Source organism: Sus scrofa, chromosome 7 (assembly GCF_054392235.1).
Source record: "Sus scrofa isolate SSC_HxYL_T2T_F1_AM1 chromosome 7, Sscrofa_HxYL_maternal_Yorkshire_Landrace_v2.0, whole genome shotgun sequence".
NCBI lineage: Eukaryota > Metazoa > Chordata > Mammalia > Artiodactyla > Suidae > Sus > Sus scrofa.
In genome coordinates, this window is record NC_139389.1 from 104,556,675 (window position 1) to 104,574,897 (window position 18,223).

The 18,223-nt window shown below is 48.0% G+C and overlaps 1 protein-coding gene across 5 annotated transcripts in view; it reads left to right on the top strand.

Annotated features, from left to right (window-relative positions):
• The first annotated feature begins 2,063 nt into the window (after positions 1–2,063).
• The window catches only part of SMOC1 (SPARC related modular calcium binding 1), a 147,944-nt gene continuing 131,784 nt past the window's right edge, over positions 2,064–18,223 (top strand). For 3 of the 5 annotated variants that reach the window (XM_021099409.2, XM_021099410.2, XM_021099411.2), the window contains exon 1: positions 2,064–2,472. In XM_021099409.2, the coding sequence (XP_020955068.1) occupies positions 2,374–2,472 (99 nt within the window). In that variant the 5' untranslated portion in view covers positions 2,064–2,373. Of the gene's footprint in view, positions 2,526–18,223 lie in introns of all 5 variants that reach the window. The other 2 variants (XM_084969601.1, XM_021099408.2) reach the window with 2 other exon arrangements.

Sequence of the window (18,223 nt, forward strand, 5' to 3'; positions counted from 1 at the left end):
GATACTGGGGGGCCATCTCCAGCGTACTTACTTACTCCAGTAGATTTCTCAAGAACTCCAGCAACAGAAAGAAGTCAACCAGCTTGACAGGGTGCGTGTGGCCAGGTGGTAGTCAGGACAAGCCTGTCTGTCTGCTGAGCCCGATGGTAACATTTTCATCCTGCCCAGCCCCTGGTCGGGGAGCACTAAGGTGGGCACGTGGACATTGATCTAAGTGCTGCGTGAGGCATGAGCGTACTCGGCATGTGTCACAAGTCCAGCTGGGAAAATTCCCAGGATGCCAGATCACAAGGGCTGTTTCCAGGAAGGACTGACCCTTGCTGTTTCCATGCTTTTCCCTGAAGCTCAGAATCTCAGCTCCCTGGCAGGCCACCGAAAAAAATCCCCCTTCGAGCGCAGAGAAACTGTCCAACCTGCGGCACTTGCGATTGAACAGGGACGTTATCAGGTGATAGAGGCACAATTAGACTCTGAAAACCTGGGTTTGAACCTCTGCTGTCATTTACCAGCCAAACAAGGCCAGGCAAATCCCAATCGCATGGAATGCTTTGTAAAGTTGGATCTCTGTCTACATCACAGGATCATTCTGAGGATAAAATCAGATGAAGGCATTTGTCCCACCCTTTGCATATGTCAGATGGTACTATTTATCACTTAACCATTCTAAGCGGTTTATATACAGCATCCCCTTCAATCCTGACAACAGCTCATAAGGTGGATATTATTTATCCCCATTTTACAGAAAGGAAAACTGGACCTGAAGTAAGTAAAGTGATCATGCACGCTTATACCACTAGATGGCAGACCCAGGATTTGAACCCATCCTGACTAGCTCCAGAGAGCATGTCCAATGATGGCACCATCCCCCCCCCTCCCCGCCCCATTCTAGGAGAATGGGCAGTTCTCCTAGAGCGGGTCTTCGTTTTTGTTTGGAGAACCACCAGTACTTTCTTACTGTTGCAGCATCCAGTCAGGGCCTTTTGATCTGAGGGCGTTGGGGAGAGTTAAGTGTTTTAAGCAGAGACTGGTGATTCAGGTTTGCTCTTTAGAAGGATGACTGGCTGCTGGGGGAGGCTGGATAGTGGGCAAAGGGAGTGGGCAAAACTGAATGCAGGAGATGGCTGGGAATTGTGTTTACACAACCCAGGAGAGAAGCTGGAAGGGAGCAGAGCTAACCTTTGTTAGGACCTCTCAGGCTCTCAGGAAGGAGGAGTTAAGCCCTGGTGCAGCTTCCAGCCTGGTTGGAGAAAAGTATCCCTCTTTCTGAAATGAGTGGTTCATACCAATGAAAATAAACACTAAGGGTTGTCTTGCCCATAAGATAAACCATGGTTCTCTAGGGTTGAATGCTGGGGACTACCTCACTCCATGGAGGAGCTGCTGTGATGTGTCTGTGACCATTCCTGGGATGGCCCCCTGGGGACTGCCCTGGGCAGAACCTGCCAACATCCTACTAGATGCTTGGCTGGCCTGTCCTCTCCAAGTGGGTTGGGCACTTGGGAGAGTCTCCTTCCCTCCTCTGAACCATTCGCAGCACAGACTACCCTTCCCGCCGATGCTTTTTCCTCCTGCTCCCCCCACCGGGAGATGAGGTCCCCTTTGACCTCTCGCCAGAACTCCTAGGCCACAGAGAGGCTGCCAGTCGGCCCTCCAGTTAGAGGCAGGGAGCCAGGACGTCTGGGTTCTAATCCTGGATCCCCCACCAGGTCGCAGGGTCAGCATCATCCAAGACTCAAGGGTGGGGGGCTCTCCCCAGCAAGCAGATACCTAGCCCGTACTGAAAACTATACATGCTTAAGGTGTTATCACTAGCCGAGTGGGCATTCTGGTTTGTTCAGCCTGCTGGAGTTCTTGGGGGCTTCATCATACCGAATGGCCAAGAGAAAGCTCCTCTAGCCCAGTCTCTCCCGAAGCCCACTCCCGCGGAGCAGCCGAGTGTCGGTCCTCAGCTGGGACGACCGCGAGCCTCCCCCCTTTCCTCTTTCCCATTGGCTTTCACCTGCCAGAAGGGCGGCTGCCACGGGCCTCCCCGCCTGTCAATCAAGGCCTCCCGGCTCCGCCCCGCCTCTCCCGGGGGTTTATAACGGGAATTCCCATGGCCCGGGCTCTGGCATCCAACCTGCTGCCGCCCCGGCTGGGCCAGCGGAGAGCGCCGCGCGCAGAGCTCACGCTCGCGCTCAGCTCGCCTACCCGGCGGTTCATGAGCGCGCGCTCCGACCACAGCCTCAGCGAGCTCGGGCTGTACCGCCGCGGCCCGCCGCCCGCCGTCGCCAGGGCACACGAGGGAAGGAAGGCAGAAAGGCAGGCGCGGCCGTGCGCCCCGCGGAGCCCGCCACCCCTGCCCGAAGCCCTGTGCACGGCCCCCCTGGCACCATGCTGCCCGCGCGCTGCGCCCGCCTGCTCACGCCCCACTTGCTGCTCGTGTTGGTGCAGCTGTCCCCGGCTCGCGGCCACCGCACCACGGGCCCCAGGGTAAGTGCGCCCCCAGCCGCACGCCCACCTGCGGAGGGAGACCGAGGTCCCTGGTCCTCATGCCTTGGGGGCGGGGGAGGGGGAAGGGGGGGTGTCAGACCTTGTCCCCCCTCACCCACTACCCAGTCCCCTGCGGGCTTCTTGGCGAAGTTGTTGAAATAACATTTTCTCCCATTGTCCCCCCACCCCCCACCCCATTCTTTCCTGCAGCACGGACCCTGCCTCCTCCCTCCCCTCCCCCGCTTCCCCACTGTCACTTGTGGGTTCTCTTGCCCAATCTCGTCTCCCGGAGCATTTTGTCCCAAGACTCCTGCATCCGAGGCTCTCGCTCTAGCAGGGCTGCCCTGTGGTCTCACCCTGCGCGCGGTCCTGGAGCGCTGGCGTTCTTGGCAAGCAGCGGGGTAGCTCTGCCTCCAGGGTTTTAGGTTACCCGAGAGCCACACAAGGACCTTGTGTTGTTGTTGTTTTAAAAAGAGATCGCTGCTCGTAAAACCCACAGCAGATAATTTTAATGCTCCCTCCCGCTGGGTGCAGCCTCGGAGGAGGGATAGATAGAGGTGAGGGCTGTGAAGAGCTGGTGGAGAGGAGCTGGCAGTGTTCAAGGGTCTCTTCCCCCGCGCTGGGGGGGGGGGGGGGTTGAACTACGTGTTGAACCTTGGTCTGATTGGAGTTCCTGAACGATGTGAAACAAGCCAATTCTGTGCACAGGACAGGCTGTCCAGGGCATTGTAAAACCTCCTGGAAGCGACAGCATTGTGTTCATTTCTGGGCTAGATTACTGCTCCCCTACACCCACCCAGTGAGTCTAATGAACAATTCCACTGCTTTAAAAAACTCTTAAAGCATCTAGGGGTTCATTTGACCAAATTTATCCAGACAATTGCTGGCCAAGAATTAGGTTATGTCGGGCTAGTTGTTTCTTGAGGTAGCTGCATGCCTCCACCCAGCAGAGGGAGAACCCTTGTGAAAGTAGCTGGGATCCTTGTGAAAACAAGGTTGGCCTCTTAAACAACGCATGCTTTCCTGGATAATATTGGGCCTAGCCCGTTGCCACCTGTTCACATTGCAGGTTCTTTATTCATAGCTCTTGCTACAGGAGAATCATCTTTATAGCTGTTGTGTGTGTGTGGGGGGGGGGAGCCTTGCAAAGCTTGACGAGCCTTAATGACTGCCCAGATGCTGGCTGATTACATCTGAGCCCAGCTATCACTGTGAGATCAGATTTGCAGCCACTTAGGAAAGAAAAGTGTTTGTCCCCGTGTTGGGTCGGCCCTTGCTTTTATGACCAGATGTGCAACAGCAGCAGTTAAAGTGCGGCCGATTAGATCCAGGGCGTGTCATAAATCCTCGACAGCAGGCATTCCCAAAGCTGGGGCAAGTCGGGGCTCCGGGAGTGACTTTTATGGATGCAGATGAGGATGCCTTTTAAATGAAGCTGCACGGTTTGATATTAGGACTCGCAGCTCTTAAACTCTGGGGTCAGGAGAGCCACAGCGTTCCCTCCAATAATTAGGAACAGTCAAGACAGAGACGCAGACCAGAGCACCCCGACTGAAATCTAGATGCCCGCCCACAGGAGAGGCCCGGAGACAAATGGTGGGGGGCTCGTTTGCTGCCGGCCGGGTCTAGCGTCTCAAACCATATGGCCTTTCTTCCTTGCCTCTTGAAACTGGAGGAAGCAGCTCTTAGGGAAAAGCTAGGGACTTCAGGGGACAATAGAGACATGGCTTAGTTTCTCCTCCAGCTTCTTTAGTTTATTAATTTGATAGAAATGGTAGAACATAAACAGGGATTGTAAATAGGCTTGTGTGTGTCCCAGATCTATTTTCTCCATCTCTCTCTCTCTTTCTCTCTCTCTCACACACACACACTTAGAAAGTACCAGGGGAAGCTGCTATCTTGAGCATGTGGTTACCTAAATGCATGTGTAGCCCCCAATGAAAGCATGAATCCCTGGACTAGGCACTTTCCATGATTGCTGTTGCTTATGAGAACAAGAAGGTGGGTCTTTTTAGTGTAATTTTGCACTTGAGACTCAGGGAAGCCGAAAGCCTTACTTGCAGCACTCACGGTGCACCCATAGGTGTGGGAGCCAAATTTTGGTTTATATGGATGTATAGGTTGTGCGCTTTCCACACCATCAAGCAGCTTCAGGTTCTGTTCCTCCAACTATGATGCTGTTCCTGTTGAATGGGCATCAGGCAAGTCTGTAAGAAAGAATTATTGATGCTATTTTGGGGTGTCTATATCGCTAAGGGGTAATGTCTTTGAGTTTCAACCGATCGCGGAAGACTGCAGTTCTGTGACTTTCTTGGTGGCCTCAGAGATGTGGCCCTGGTTGTGAGCAGCAGTGTCACAGGAGGAGCAGAAACATCTGGCTGTTGCAGAATTCCCTTGGGCACCCCTGGGTCTCTTCTGTTAATCTTTTGAGTGACAGAGGCTTAAGGATTGGCATCTTTTCCAGCTGGCTTTCTAGGAAACGGAGAGCACGCCCTTGCGGGTTAACTTTATCTGGCTCACTAATTGAGCTCCCCCGAGGCCTAGACCCCAATCCTTGCCCCCTTATTTGCTTCCTGCCTTCATAAAATGCCTGACATTTGTTTGCCTCTGGAAACCAGCAGCTATCAAGTATCAGATTGGAGGCTATTATGTAGGAAGCACCTGATTTCTTGGTCTCTCAGCTTCCCGCAGCCGCGTGGCTACCTGGGACACTGGTCAGGAGCCTTTTAATTATGGAGGAGGCAGCCATTTCTTTAATCCTGCACAATTTACTGGAAATATTTCTGGGGAGGGGGACTGGGTGGGGGAGGGGCTCTCCCAGGCTGATGGAGTCTGCGTGATGGTCAGGCCAAGCCACTGCCTGTCTTTGTCTAAATCTGTCTGCCCTGCAGACTGGGAGCTGGGTGAGGGCAGGAGTTGTGCTCATTCTGTCCATCAGTGTAACCCCAGAGCTCAGCACAGGGCCTGGCACCTGTGGAATGAACAAATACATGCAGGTAAGGTCTGTTTAACAGTGACCCATGGGTTCCGCTTTAGCAGGACTAGGGGCAGGACCTAGATGTAAGAAGTTTAAGAAAGTAGCAGGAAATGGGAAGATCAAGAAGTCTGAGAGAGCTGACTTCTGAATTGTTTGAGGCATATTCTTTGTCCTCTCTCCTCTCATTTACATGATTCCTCCTTCAAAACCCAGCTCAAAGAGTTCCCGCTGTGGTGCAGTGGATTAAGAATCTGACTGCAGCAGCTCAGGTCCCTGCAGAGGGATGGGTTCAATCCCTGGCCCAGGAACTTCCATATGTCTAGGGGGCGGCCATTGAAAAACAAAAACAAAAACAAAACCCAGCTCCCGCATCACTCTCTGGGAACTTTCCTGCAGAACACCGTTTTGGTTTCCTCTCACCTTTGTACAATTTTGGTGTCTGGATCACTTGCTTTATAACTCTGCTAAATCATCTACAATGAGTGTCTTGAGATCAGACCGCCTCTTCATCTTCTTGGCACTCACTGGCCCCTTCAGCAATCCACGCTTGCTCCTGTCTCGTTAAATGACCCAGCTCACCACCTCTTGAGGGCAGAAGAGAGATCTGATTTGTCAGTATGCTGGTCACACTGCAAAATACTCTGTAAATATTTATTGAAATGAATTTGACTGTATAGCGATGTCCATGCTGGACCCCCTGCTCTCATTTAAATGTGAAATTGATTACTTAACCCCCCCCTTTTTTTTCCATTTTAGACTTTATTCCTTGCTTAAAAATAAGTGTGTGGAATAGTTACGGGAGGTTTGGGGGGTGGGTAGAGATCGAGCAAGCAAACTTGGATGGGGGAACAAGCCTTGATTCCACCTAGACATTTTTTTTTTTCTTTTTTTGGATTTTGAAGGCCACACCTCCGGCATATGGAGGTTCCCAGGCTAGGGTTCCAGTTGGAGCTACAGCTGCCGGCCTATACCATGGCCACAGCAACATGGGATCTGAGCCATGTCTGCAACCTACACCATGGCTCATGGCAACGCTGAATCTTTAACCCACTGAGCAAGGCCAGGGATCGAACCCGCATCCTCATGTATACTAATCGGGTTTGTTAACCACTGAGCCACGATGAGAACTCCTAGACCCTTTTCGTAAACCATGCATTTGCCAAATTCAAAGCAGCTTCTAGGCAGTTCCCTTCCATTTGACTAACCTGTCTCAGTGTCTGGACCGGGGAAGGTCCTTGTGCCTGCATAGATGCCCTTCTTATTATCTATGTTTGGGACAAGAATCTTTCTTTTCCATGGGGGATTTAGCTGAGAGGGTAGTTAAGGTGTTAAGCTAAGAACTTGATTTAAATATTTGGAGAGGACTTCCTGTTGTGGCTCAGCGGGTTAAAGACCTGACATTTTCTCTAGGAGGATGTGGGTTTGATCCCTGGCTTTGCTCAGTGGGTTAAGGATCCAACGTTGCTGTAAGCTGGGGCATCGGCTGCAGCTGCAGCTCCAATTCTACTCCTAGCCTGAGAACTTTCATATGCCACAGGTGTGGCCCTAAAAAAAAAAAAAAATTTGGATAGAGCTTACACATGAAATTTAAAGAAACAAAACTGAGAAGGACAGGAAGAGGAAACAATCATTTCAGTAACCCCGGGAAATGCAATCAAATGGGAAAACACTTTGATAATATCTCATTATCTCCTAAAGTTGACTCTCCAACTTCTTATGGCCCAGCAAGTCCATTCATAAGTATATATGCCCAAGAGAAACTCGTGTCCAGAAGGAGACTTGTGCACCTGTGTCAGAGTACCACAAGCCTGGAAAGAGCCCAGATACCCATTAGTTGGAGGGCAAATTAATCAACTGTGACATAGTCACACAGTGAAGAATAATAGTCAAAACAAATGAACAAGTGACTCGAAAAAAAATACAGATGTGGAGTTGGAAAGAATACGGATGCAGAGTTCCCGTCGTGGCTCAGGGGAAACAAATCTGACTAGCATCCATGAGGACACAGGTTCGATCCCTGGCCTCGCTCAGTGGGTTAAGGATCCGACGTTGCTGTGGCTGTGGTGTAGGGCAGCGGCTGGAGCTCTGATTCAACCCCTAGCCTGTCAACTTCCTAAAAAGATAAACAAGACAAAACAAAACAAAAAAAAAAAACGCATGCATCTGGGTAATATGATATCAAATAAAAGACACACACTGAAATATGCAGTGTGAAATATTTTTTAATTTATAAATAGCTAAAACTAAAAAAAAAAAAGTTTTTGGAATACATATAGCCACAAGAAAATTATATAAGAAGAAAAGCCAGGTACATAGGATCGGAGGAGGTTAGGGTGAGGCAGGGCGATGGATTGGTGTGGGAAAGAATAAGGTTAGTGTACATTAATGTCTTTTATCTTTTTATTGGAGGGGGGTGAGTTTGAAGGTAGTTGTCCTTTGGTAAACGTCTAGTAGCTTATTAAATTAAAAAAAAAAAAAGCAGTGGCCCTTGCGTGGACCAGTGTTGAGTGTGTCATGGACTAAAGATTATGATTCATCAATTCCTTGCACCTGAGGTCAGCCAAATAAGAATTCCCTGAGTAGGACTTCTTTCTTGCCTCTTTCTCCCTTCTCCCCCTTTCCAGATGTGCATCTTAGAAACGACCCAAAATACCACATTGGGGAGCGATTATTGGCTTCTGTTTTAATTCTTGGCCTGTTGGATCCAGGGCCCCGCATGAATATCTGCATCAGCTGCCAGTGGGCTCGTTTGTGCCACTGAGCCCGCCGTGGGCGATCTTCCCTCTCGCGTGCTCAGGGGATCAACCCTGCCCGTCTGAGTTCCCAGTCCTGCGGAGCAGAAAGGTTCACCAGCTGACCCTGGGGCCAGAAGCCTTATTTGCCAGCGGGGGTGGGGGAGGCGTGTTTCTGGCTGATCCCTGCCTTCACTCCCACCTCCTCCCTCACCCACCTTGGCAGAAGCTGGGGGAGGGGAACTGGCCCCCCGCTGCTCAGCTCAGCAGGTACAGGGCACCCTTTCTCTCCCGACCACATAGAGATCTATTGTTTAAGCAGCCAAGTTCCTGGCATTGCTGGCGTGTGTGGGGGGAGTGGGGAGGTGGGGAGATGTCAGTGGGGAGGGCCCCCTCCTCCTGCATTTGTCACCGCAGGGCTGTTTGGGAGGGGACAAGGGTTGAGCTGCGGATGGGAATTCGATCAGAGCTGCCTGTGAGGCCTGCCAGACAGGGTTAGCGTTGTCCATAGGGGCCGTACAGGGAGCCTGAGTTACCAAGGGGGTGAGAGAACTAACTGGATCTCCGAGAACACACCCAACAGCCTCATAAAGATCCCAAAATGATAGGTCAGTGTAGCAATTAACTGGATTTCCTCTCGCCCCTGACATCTTTCTAAACTCAATTGCCAGATCACAAATTCATCTTACCTTTGGCAGACACCTAAGCATGTTAGGTGTGGGGCTCTGTGTACTTCTAGGACGTGGCCTCGGTTGAGTTCAACCTCCTTTTTCTGGAGCAGGAGTGCGGTAGCCTCTGCCAAGCGGGAAAGGCCATTCAGAAGAGCCTGAGTCTCAGAAGAGCCCCTCCCACCCTGGGGAGGACCCGGACAGAGCCCGTTTCTGTGAGACAAAGTGTCAGATGCTTTGCAAGCTGACAAGTACTCTACAATGGGAGCGACCACCAGTTCTTACTGCAGCATTGATCTGATTGCCTAAGATAGGGACTGATTTTTTTTTTTTTTCTTTGTTTTTTAGGGCTGCACCCTTGGCACATGGAAGTTCCCAGGCTAGGGATATGACTGGAGCTACAGCTGCCAGCCTACACCACAGCCAAAGCAATTCGGGATCCGAGCCGTGTCTGCGACCTACACCACAGCTCATGGCAATGCTGGATCCTTAACCCACTGAGCGTGGCCTGCCTCCTCATGGATACTAGTCAGATTTCTTTCCACTAGGCCACAATGAAAACTCCCGAATTTTTGGCAGTGGAGAAAAACAGGACCCACCTCCCAGAAGAGTTCATTTGCAGGGCTAAATAGCATCTCTAGGACAGGGCTGGGAGTTAATGATACTTTTTTGTGCATGTTATCATGCACATCTTCTTGAAAAACTCTGCAAAGCCCCAGGGGAGAGGACACAAAACTAGTAACAAGTAAGAGGGTGAGAAGGAGAATGTTTTACAAAAGGACATGAGGGTACACAGGACCCCTGACTGGCTCAAGGATGATTCCAAGGACTCCCCTTCCTCTGCAGTGCTGTCCAGTAGGCCCTTTTGCCAGGATGGATGTGTTCTATATCTGCACTGTCCAGTATTAGACACATGTGGCTATTGAAGTTGGTTCTTTTTTTTTTTTGCTATTAAACTTTTAAATGTGATAAGGAAAACTTAGAAACTGAATTTTTAACTTAATTTGATTTAATTAAGTTTTTTTTTTTTTTTGGCTGCAACCACAGCATGTGAAAGTTCCCCAGCCAGGGATTGAACCCGCACTGAAGTTTTGACCTATGCCACAGCTGTGGCAATACTGGATCCTTAACCCACTGTGCCCTGGGGGAACTTCCTGGTTTTAATTAACTTAAGTGTAAATGTTGATAGCTACATGTGACTAGTGTCTATCATATTGGACAGCGCTGGTCTCTCCTTGAGGTACCCAGCCTTCCCTCGCACTGGGTACCCCCACCCCCACGTGCCCCAGACTTTGGTCGCACTGAACTTTTGGTTACATTGCCTTTCCTGTCCATCACTTGAAAGGCTCAGACTGCTCTACGTAGTCCTCCCAGCCTTTCCCTGGGAGGGTTTCCCAGCGCCCCTCTGCTTTGCTTACCCCTGGGGCAGTGCATGTCTCCATCTGTCCTGTATTCCAGTGGGGCAGCCTCCACACAGGCTTTGGAGGTAGGCAGACCCCAGTTTGAGTCTGGCTTTGCCACTGTGAACCTGGGCTAGTCATTCACCCTCTTGGGTCCATGGTTCCCCAGTGTGTTCAATGGAAGTCATAGCATCTATGTTCCTGGGTGTGGGGCAGATGAAGTGGGAAGTTTTAGCTTCCTGTTCCTATTCTTACTCCTATATCTATTCCTGTGGTGACAAATACCACAAACTTCGTGGCAGCACACATTTGGGGAAGTCAGAAGTCTGACACAGGTCTTGGTGGCTTAAATAATCAGCAAAGTTGAGTTTTCTTCTGGGGGCTCTAGGGGAGAATTCATTTTCTTGCCTTTTCCAGCTTCTAGAAATTGCCTGCATTCATTGGCTTATAGCCCCCTACTGCCTTCAAAGCCAGCAGTGGCGGGGGAATCTTTTTCATGCTGCCATCTCTCTGGTTTTGACTCTTCTGCTTCCGTCTTCCTCACTTAAGGACCCCTGTTATTGCTGACTTTGGGTTCCCCTGGAGAACCCAAACTGTTCTCCTTATTTTAAGGTCAGCTGATTAGCAACCTTAATTCCTCTTTGCCACATAACATAGCAGTATTAGGATTAGGACGTGGACAATGGGAAGCTATTATTCTGCTTATCACATCCATTAAGGGTCTAAAACAGTGCCTGGCTCAGAGAGGGTGATTGATAAGTGGGGACCATTATTATGACCTGCATCTGTTAGTTTCTTTCCTTTTAGAGGGAACCTCTTAATGGTAGATTTGCTTAATTTTCTTTGTAGACTCCATCCTGCCCAGGAACAGGTGCTTAGTAAATATTTATTGAATAACAGAATTTTTGATAAATATAGATTGCTTCTTTCCTTGTAAAGAAATATTACATATGGTAAAAAGAAGTAAAATGCAAACCAAAATGCGTAATCTCCTAAAAAAGTTGATTTCCCTTGTAGAACAGTTGGGTGGATTATATGTCACGTTGTTACTGGCGGTCACAAGGGAGAGATTCCATTTCTATGAGATGCGTCTTAGTAATTATTAAAATCATTTTGTTTACGATGAGCATATTTTAATCTTGAAGGAAAGTAATGAGGATTAAAACATGCATGATTTTAAAGAGAGCTCCAAACCCGTCTCAACCCAGCCCAATCCCTGTCTACCTCAGACACAGTCAGCCTGTGCTCATGTTGGGTTGATTTTTAGGCTTAGTACCTATTAGTACCAGGCTTCCAACTCAGTTTCTGCATGCTTTGAACTCGGTCTGCTTTAAAGGAGAGTTTTCAATTAACCTCAGCAGGATGTAACTGTAAAAAATGTATTTATTGCTTCTGGTGGGGATATAAATTAGCACAATCACTTCGTAGAATTACCGTTGAAGTCGTACACACTCTTTGAGCTTGTAATTGTACTCCAGTATGTGCCCTAGAGAAATGTGTTTAAATGTATACCAAGAGACAGGTTTAGGGACATTCATAGCAGCATTTTTGGTAGCAGCAAAAATTGTAAGCTGGCTCATGGTCCATCAACAGGAGACTAGAAATGTAAATTATGGTATATCCAAATAATGGAATATTACATAGTACTGAAAATGTCTGAGATAAAGCATCACTCATTCTTATGGATCAATTTCATAATCAAAATGTGGGGTGAAAATAGGCACATTGTGGAAGGATGCATACATTATTCTACTATTTGTATAAAGGTTGAAAGCATGGAAAAACTCTACACACATCCTGGTACTTCAGAGATGCTGCCAATCCTGCAAATTTATTGGCCATTAGTTAGGGTTGCCAGAATTGGCAAATGAAAATACTACTGTAGGATTGCCTAAATTATAAATTGCATAGATTAGAATAATGTAATTGAATAATGTAAATTTGAACGGTGTAATGTAAAACAATGTAAATGGCATAAATTGGAATTTAGATAAAAAACAAATAATATTTTTGCATAATTATGGCCTCAATTTTTTGTTTTCTCCCGTTTTTTAAGTTTTATTGACGTGTAGTTGATTTACAGTGTGATAATTTCTGCTGTACAACAAAGCGATTCAGTTATACACATATCAATTATTTGTTATTTATCTGAAATTTATGTTTACCTGGGTATCCTGTATCGTATCTGGCCATCCTATATTAGTTCCTTTTCTTTTGGGAATCATCTGTCCAGAATTTTTGTTAATGTTTAAAAAAGGGATGGTAGTTTTTTTTTTCACCTCACTGACTTGGGAAGAGTTTTTTTTTTTTTTAATATTCAGTATTAATCTCTTTTGCTGTCATGTCTGGCAAATGCCTTTCATGAAAAGACACTGGTTTGGGGAGTTCTCTGGTGGCCTAGCGGTTAGGGACTCAGTGTGGTCACTGTTGCGGCTCATGTTCGATCCCTGGCCCGGGAACTTCTGCATGCCATGGATGTGACCCCCCACCCCCGCCAAAAAAAAAAAAAAAAAAAAAAAGACACTGGTTTCAATCTACTGAATTACATCTGTGTGTAATTAATCTGTCGTTATGGCTTCTGTCTTTGGTGTCAGGATGAGAAAGATCTTTCCCTGCTGAGGTTATAGAAATTAGGGTGAATGAGTGTCTAAAGGCTTGGGTGGTACAAGCAGCAACAAATACTATACACACGTCATCCATGCATTTAATGTTTGATGTGAGCTTGCATAGCATTTTCTGTGAACTAAATGTTTTTCATTTTTAAAGTACTATCGAAGTGTAGTTGCTTTACAAGGTTGTGATCATTTCTGCTGGACAACAGAGTGAGTCAGTTACACATGCACACCCATCCATTCTCCTTCAGATTCTTTTCCCACAGAGATGATCACAGACCATTGGGTAGAGTTCTCTGTGCTGTGCAGTGTGAACTGAACTTAATGTAACCCCGTGGAAGGAGTGCTTGTCCTGTTTCAGGAATTCACAATAACCTTTGGAAAGATGGGTCAACTGGAAGTATTCTGTCAAGGCAATTATTTGGGGAGATTTATATAAAAAGTGTTACTTTGGGTATGTGGGCTTTTCTGGAAATGACACTGGGATTTTGGCAAAGAGCTTAGACTCTCCTTCATCTTTGGGTCCTTTCCATTCATTAAAAAGCTTTGCTATGAGAACTTCCAAATAGACACAAAAAAAGCAGGGACTAGTACAATGAATTCCCTGGAACCCTCGCTCAACTCCAGCAGTGAACAACTCCTGGCTGGTCTCGATGCTTCTATCTGTCCCTCCAGTCCTTACGCAGATGATTTTGAAGCAAGTTCAGATACTGTATCTTATTATCCATAAATAAAAAAGATAAAGACTCAGTAAAAAACACTTGACCACAATGTCAGATCAGAACCAAAGAATATTAATCCTGTAATGTAATAGGATTTGATCAACATTTGAATCTCCCTGATTATCTCTCAGATCAAGATCCAGTTAAGGTCCACTTATGGGCTTCTCTGTACCTAAATCCTCTTTTAATCTGTGAGTTTCCTCTCTACTTCCTTTTAACTTTCTAATTGATTTGTTGAATAAACAGGTCTTTCTAGGGTTTTCTGCACCAGCTTTTGCTGATTACCTTCCTGTTGAGTTGTGTAACGTGTTTCTCCGTCCTTTATGCTTCCTGGAAAATGATAGTCAGAGCTGGTGGCTTGATCAGATATAGATTTGATATTGGGGAGGGGACAAGTGTACCTCATGGGAGCTGGGGTGCATTTCTATCAGGAGGCACATAACATCTGTGATATTAGCACCCGATGGTGATGATCTGGGGACCCAGTGCTTTATTGGGTGTAGTCACTGATTTTTAAACAAGTAACAGGTGATGGTGAAAAGTGCATCTACCTCTTGTGTGGCATTGCCATCTTTCTTGTCTTTGTGTTGGCATGGAGGGGTACAGAGGAAGGGGGACTGGGGGCCAACGTTCCCTTCTCAGCAGCCGCTTCCCAGTGGGGAGGCTGCAAGTGACCCCAGCGCTGCCCGAGTTCTTAGTTGGTGGCCTTGGTTTTGGGTGGAAGCAGTACAGGCATGAGGGAACTGGTTTTACTCTCTGGTGCTAATTGGGAGGCCTTTGAAGGGTAAGTGTAGGTCAGCTTTGTGTGTGCTCTTTGGTGCATATACATCAGTTGGGAATATATCTCAGAAGAAACAGATACTATATTTTGAACTGGCTTACCCAATGAAGGGGATTCGTTGGCTCAAGTAATAGAAGGGACAGATAACAAAGTGGGTTTCAAGATTGGTTGGATTCAGTGGCTGAATGGTGTCACCAGACATGCAATGCATCTGTTTCTCTCCTCTGCCTTTTTGTGGTGTCTGTTTAACCCCAAAGCCCAGCGTTTCTTGATGGCAGAATTGCTGCAGTGGCTCCATGCTTCATATCCAAATAGCACCCTTTTTAAGGGCGGGAAGAGAGAATTGGCCTCCAGTCACCCTTCCCTAGATACTCTTCAGAAGATGTTGGCTCTTAGCTTACCGATCCCTATTAGATCAAATGCCCATTCTTTCAACCAATCCCTTCGTCCCGGAGAGTGCCATGCTGTGAATGACACAGGCTTTGAGTCCTTGGGCCACTCTCTATGCAGAGTAGGAGCGAGGATACACATTTCTGGAGCTAGGGGTCAGTTTATGTTTCCTCCCTCCTCCTGACCCCATGGCTGTATAAGGTGGGAGCGTTGGAAGGATGCTGGGACAAGAAGCACGGTACCCATTTGGGGATTTATGGCACATGAAGCCCTGCATGGTGGTGGGTGGTACATGTGGCGAGAAGTGTGCTGCACATTCATGTGCCAGAGAGGATGGTCTCCTCTTCCTGCGTGACCACTTCCTGCATCGTTACAGGAAGAATAAATGACCTCTAAGGGGCCCATGAGTGCGGACACTCCAGGGTTAGGAGCTGATAGGCAGAAGGGAACGTAGAAAAAGTCTGGATACTTTCAGAGCAGAATAGGCCAAATGAAAATGATTCCAGAAGGCCCCCAACATGAAGAGAACATGATTGCAGGGTCCCACAGTTGGAAGGACTCTCAGGGTGCCTTCATTTTATGCATGAGAAAAGCACTGACCTGAGTCCCCACAGCTCACTGTGACAGAGCCAGAACCCAGATCCTCACCTCCTCTCTGTCCCAGACTTTTCCATTCAAAGATGACCTGGGAAACTTGGGAAAGTGGCAAAAGGCTAGCCAAGGTGAGGAAGTAGCCTGAATTTTAGGAGAGGATTCTATTTCTAAGTTGCCTTCGGCCAGTTCACCAATGTACAGTGGTTGGAACACGTGGCCAAAAAGCGCATGGCTTTCAGAGTCTTCACCATCCTTGTTATTACACCTTCGCTTTCATAGGGTTCTGGTTTCTCAGTCCCTAAAAGATGTGGATTCTTGGTTTTCACAAATTTGGAAGGTTTCAGTTAAGAAATGTGCAGCAGGGAGTTCCCCTTGTGGCTTAGCAGTTAATGAACCCAACTAGCATCCACGAGGACAGGGGTTCGATCCCTGGCCTCTCTCAGTGGATTTAGGATCCGGCGTTGCTGTGAGTTGTGGTGTCAGTTGCAGATGTGGCTCGGATCCTGAGTTGCTGTCACTCTGGTGTAGGCCAGCAGCTGCAGCTCTGATAGGACCCCTAGCCTGGGAACTTCCATATGCTGCAGGTGCGGCCCTAAAACAACAAAAAGACCAAAAAAAAATGTGCAGCAGGAGTTCCTGTTGTGGCTCAGCGGGTTAGGAACCCAACATAATGTCCCTGAGGTTTCAGGTTTGATCCCTGGCCTCACTCAGTGGATTAAGAATCATGTAGGTTGCAGATGCGGTGGCTTGAATCAGGTGTTGCCCTGGCCATAGGCCGGCAGCTGTGGTTTGGATTCAGCCCTAGCCAAGGAACTTCCCTATGCTCCAGGTGAGGGTGTGAAAGAAAAAAAAAATTCAGCAGAGCAGAAAGAATATGTAGCCAGTGATACAGTTGGAAGTAAAGGTAATTCTTAGTGTACAGCACTTCATGCCTGTCAGTAGCAATGCAATCAGTGCAGACACACCTGTATTCAATGGCAAGTAGTCTGGAGCGTGGGGGGTGGGTGTGTGCTTTTTTGGTTGGCACAGTATTTTCCTGGGAGGCTTTAAAAAATCCATATCAGATTTGAGGGCTGAAGCAGAAAAGCCTATGTGGTTTTTGTTTTTGTTTTTTGTTTTTGTCTTTTTAGGGCTGTACCCACGGCATATGGAGGTTTCCAGGTTAGGGATCTAATCAGAGCTGTAGCCTCCGGCCTATACCAGAGCCACGGCAACACCAGATCAGGGCCACATCTGCGACCTACACCACAGCTACAGCAGTGCCAGATCCGAGCCATGTCTGGGACACCACAGCTCACGGCAACGCCGGATCCTTAACCCACTGAGCGAGGCCAGGGATGGAACCTGCAAACTCATGGTTCCTAGTCGGATTCGTTTCTGCTGTGCCACGATGGGAACTCGGAAAAGCCTTTGTTGACGAGCATCTGAAAGTGTCCAGGGCCCTCCTTCTGTGGCTGCTTTTTCTCTGTCCCTTGGGGCAGAGTCATAGCTGCACTGGCCTAGGCAGCCTGAGTCAGGAGCTGCACGTAGCAAACGCGCTCAGGTCCGGTTTGCCCGGTGTTGCCGAGGCCGTGGCCGAGGCTGGCAGCTGCAACTCTGATTTGACCCCTCTGATTTGCAACTCTGATGCATTGCTTCCATCCTTCTCATTGTCTCCTATGCTTTGAGGCTCTCCTACTGGCTCCTGGTGGTGTGTTATTGGACTTTCCTCTCCCATAAAGGGAGAGGCTTAGAAAAAGACTAAGGACCACCCCTATCGCCGATTCGCAGTTTGTACCTTCTCTGTCATTAAAGCTGCGTTTACCTTGAGAATGAAATGCATCCCCCATCTCACCGCTAGGTGATGGGAGAAGTCTGAGCCGTTACCATTCGAGGCTTTCCTGCCCATCCAGAAGGCAGTTTAGTATAGTGGTTTGGGGCAAAAGAGACATAAGATAAGTCTTGGCTCTGCCACTTTCTAGCTGTGTGTCTTTGGGAAGATTAACTCACCTGTAAACTTCACCTGAAGCTATGTACCTCATTGGGTCATTGTGGCGCTTAAATGAAGTAATGGCAGATGCTCAATAAATGTTAACTATTCATAAAAAGAACAGATGTATCAAGAGAAGATGATTCAGAAAAGGACTCACTGTTCTTTTCCCTATAGGTTTCCCTCTTGGAATTAAAGGCTAAAAAAACTTTAAAAACCCATGGATATATTATGGAAGATGTCTAATTCTTCTTGTGGTTCTATTTCCTTTTGTTTAAAACAAAGCTCTCTCTTTTTTTTTTTTAAATGCAATAAGTCAAATACTCCCCTCCTCCCACCCCCCAGCCCAGGCTTTTCCCACTCCGGTACAGGTCAGGGGACCCTGGCATGGAAATTGGTGGAGGAAAGATGCTCTTTGGAGTGATCTTGCTCCGTATACCGTGTGGCTATGTCTTCTCCAGGCGACTCTTGCTCCTTCCTAAAGTCTTCTTTCATTTTTTCTTTTCCAGGGATGGTAGGTTGTTTTCCTGAGTTTAGCATCTGAAGGAAGCTCTAGAAAGCGTAGTCTCCTTTCTTTTTTCCTTCCCAAGACTGGGAGAAGCAGTCGTTGTTTTCATTCTGTCTTTTTAGGGCTGCACCCCAGGCGTATGGAGGTTCCCAGGCTGGGGGTCTAATTGGAGCTGTAGCTGCCCACCTACACCACAGCTCACGGCAACGTCGGATCCATAACCCACCGAGTGAGGCCAGGGATGGAACTTGCATCCTCATGGATCCTAGTCAGGTTCATTTCTGCTGAACTGCGAGGGGAACTCCTGTGAGAAGCAGTTTTGCTGGTAAGAGGTAACCAGAAGGTCCCGCTGATGTGCCTTTTCATTACTTCTGGGCTCAAGGTCGCAAGGGTCAGGC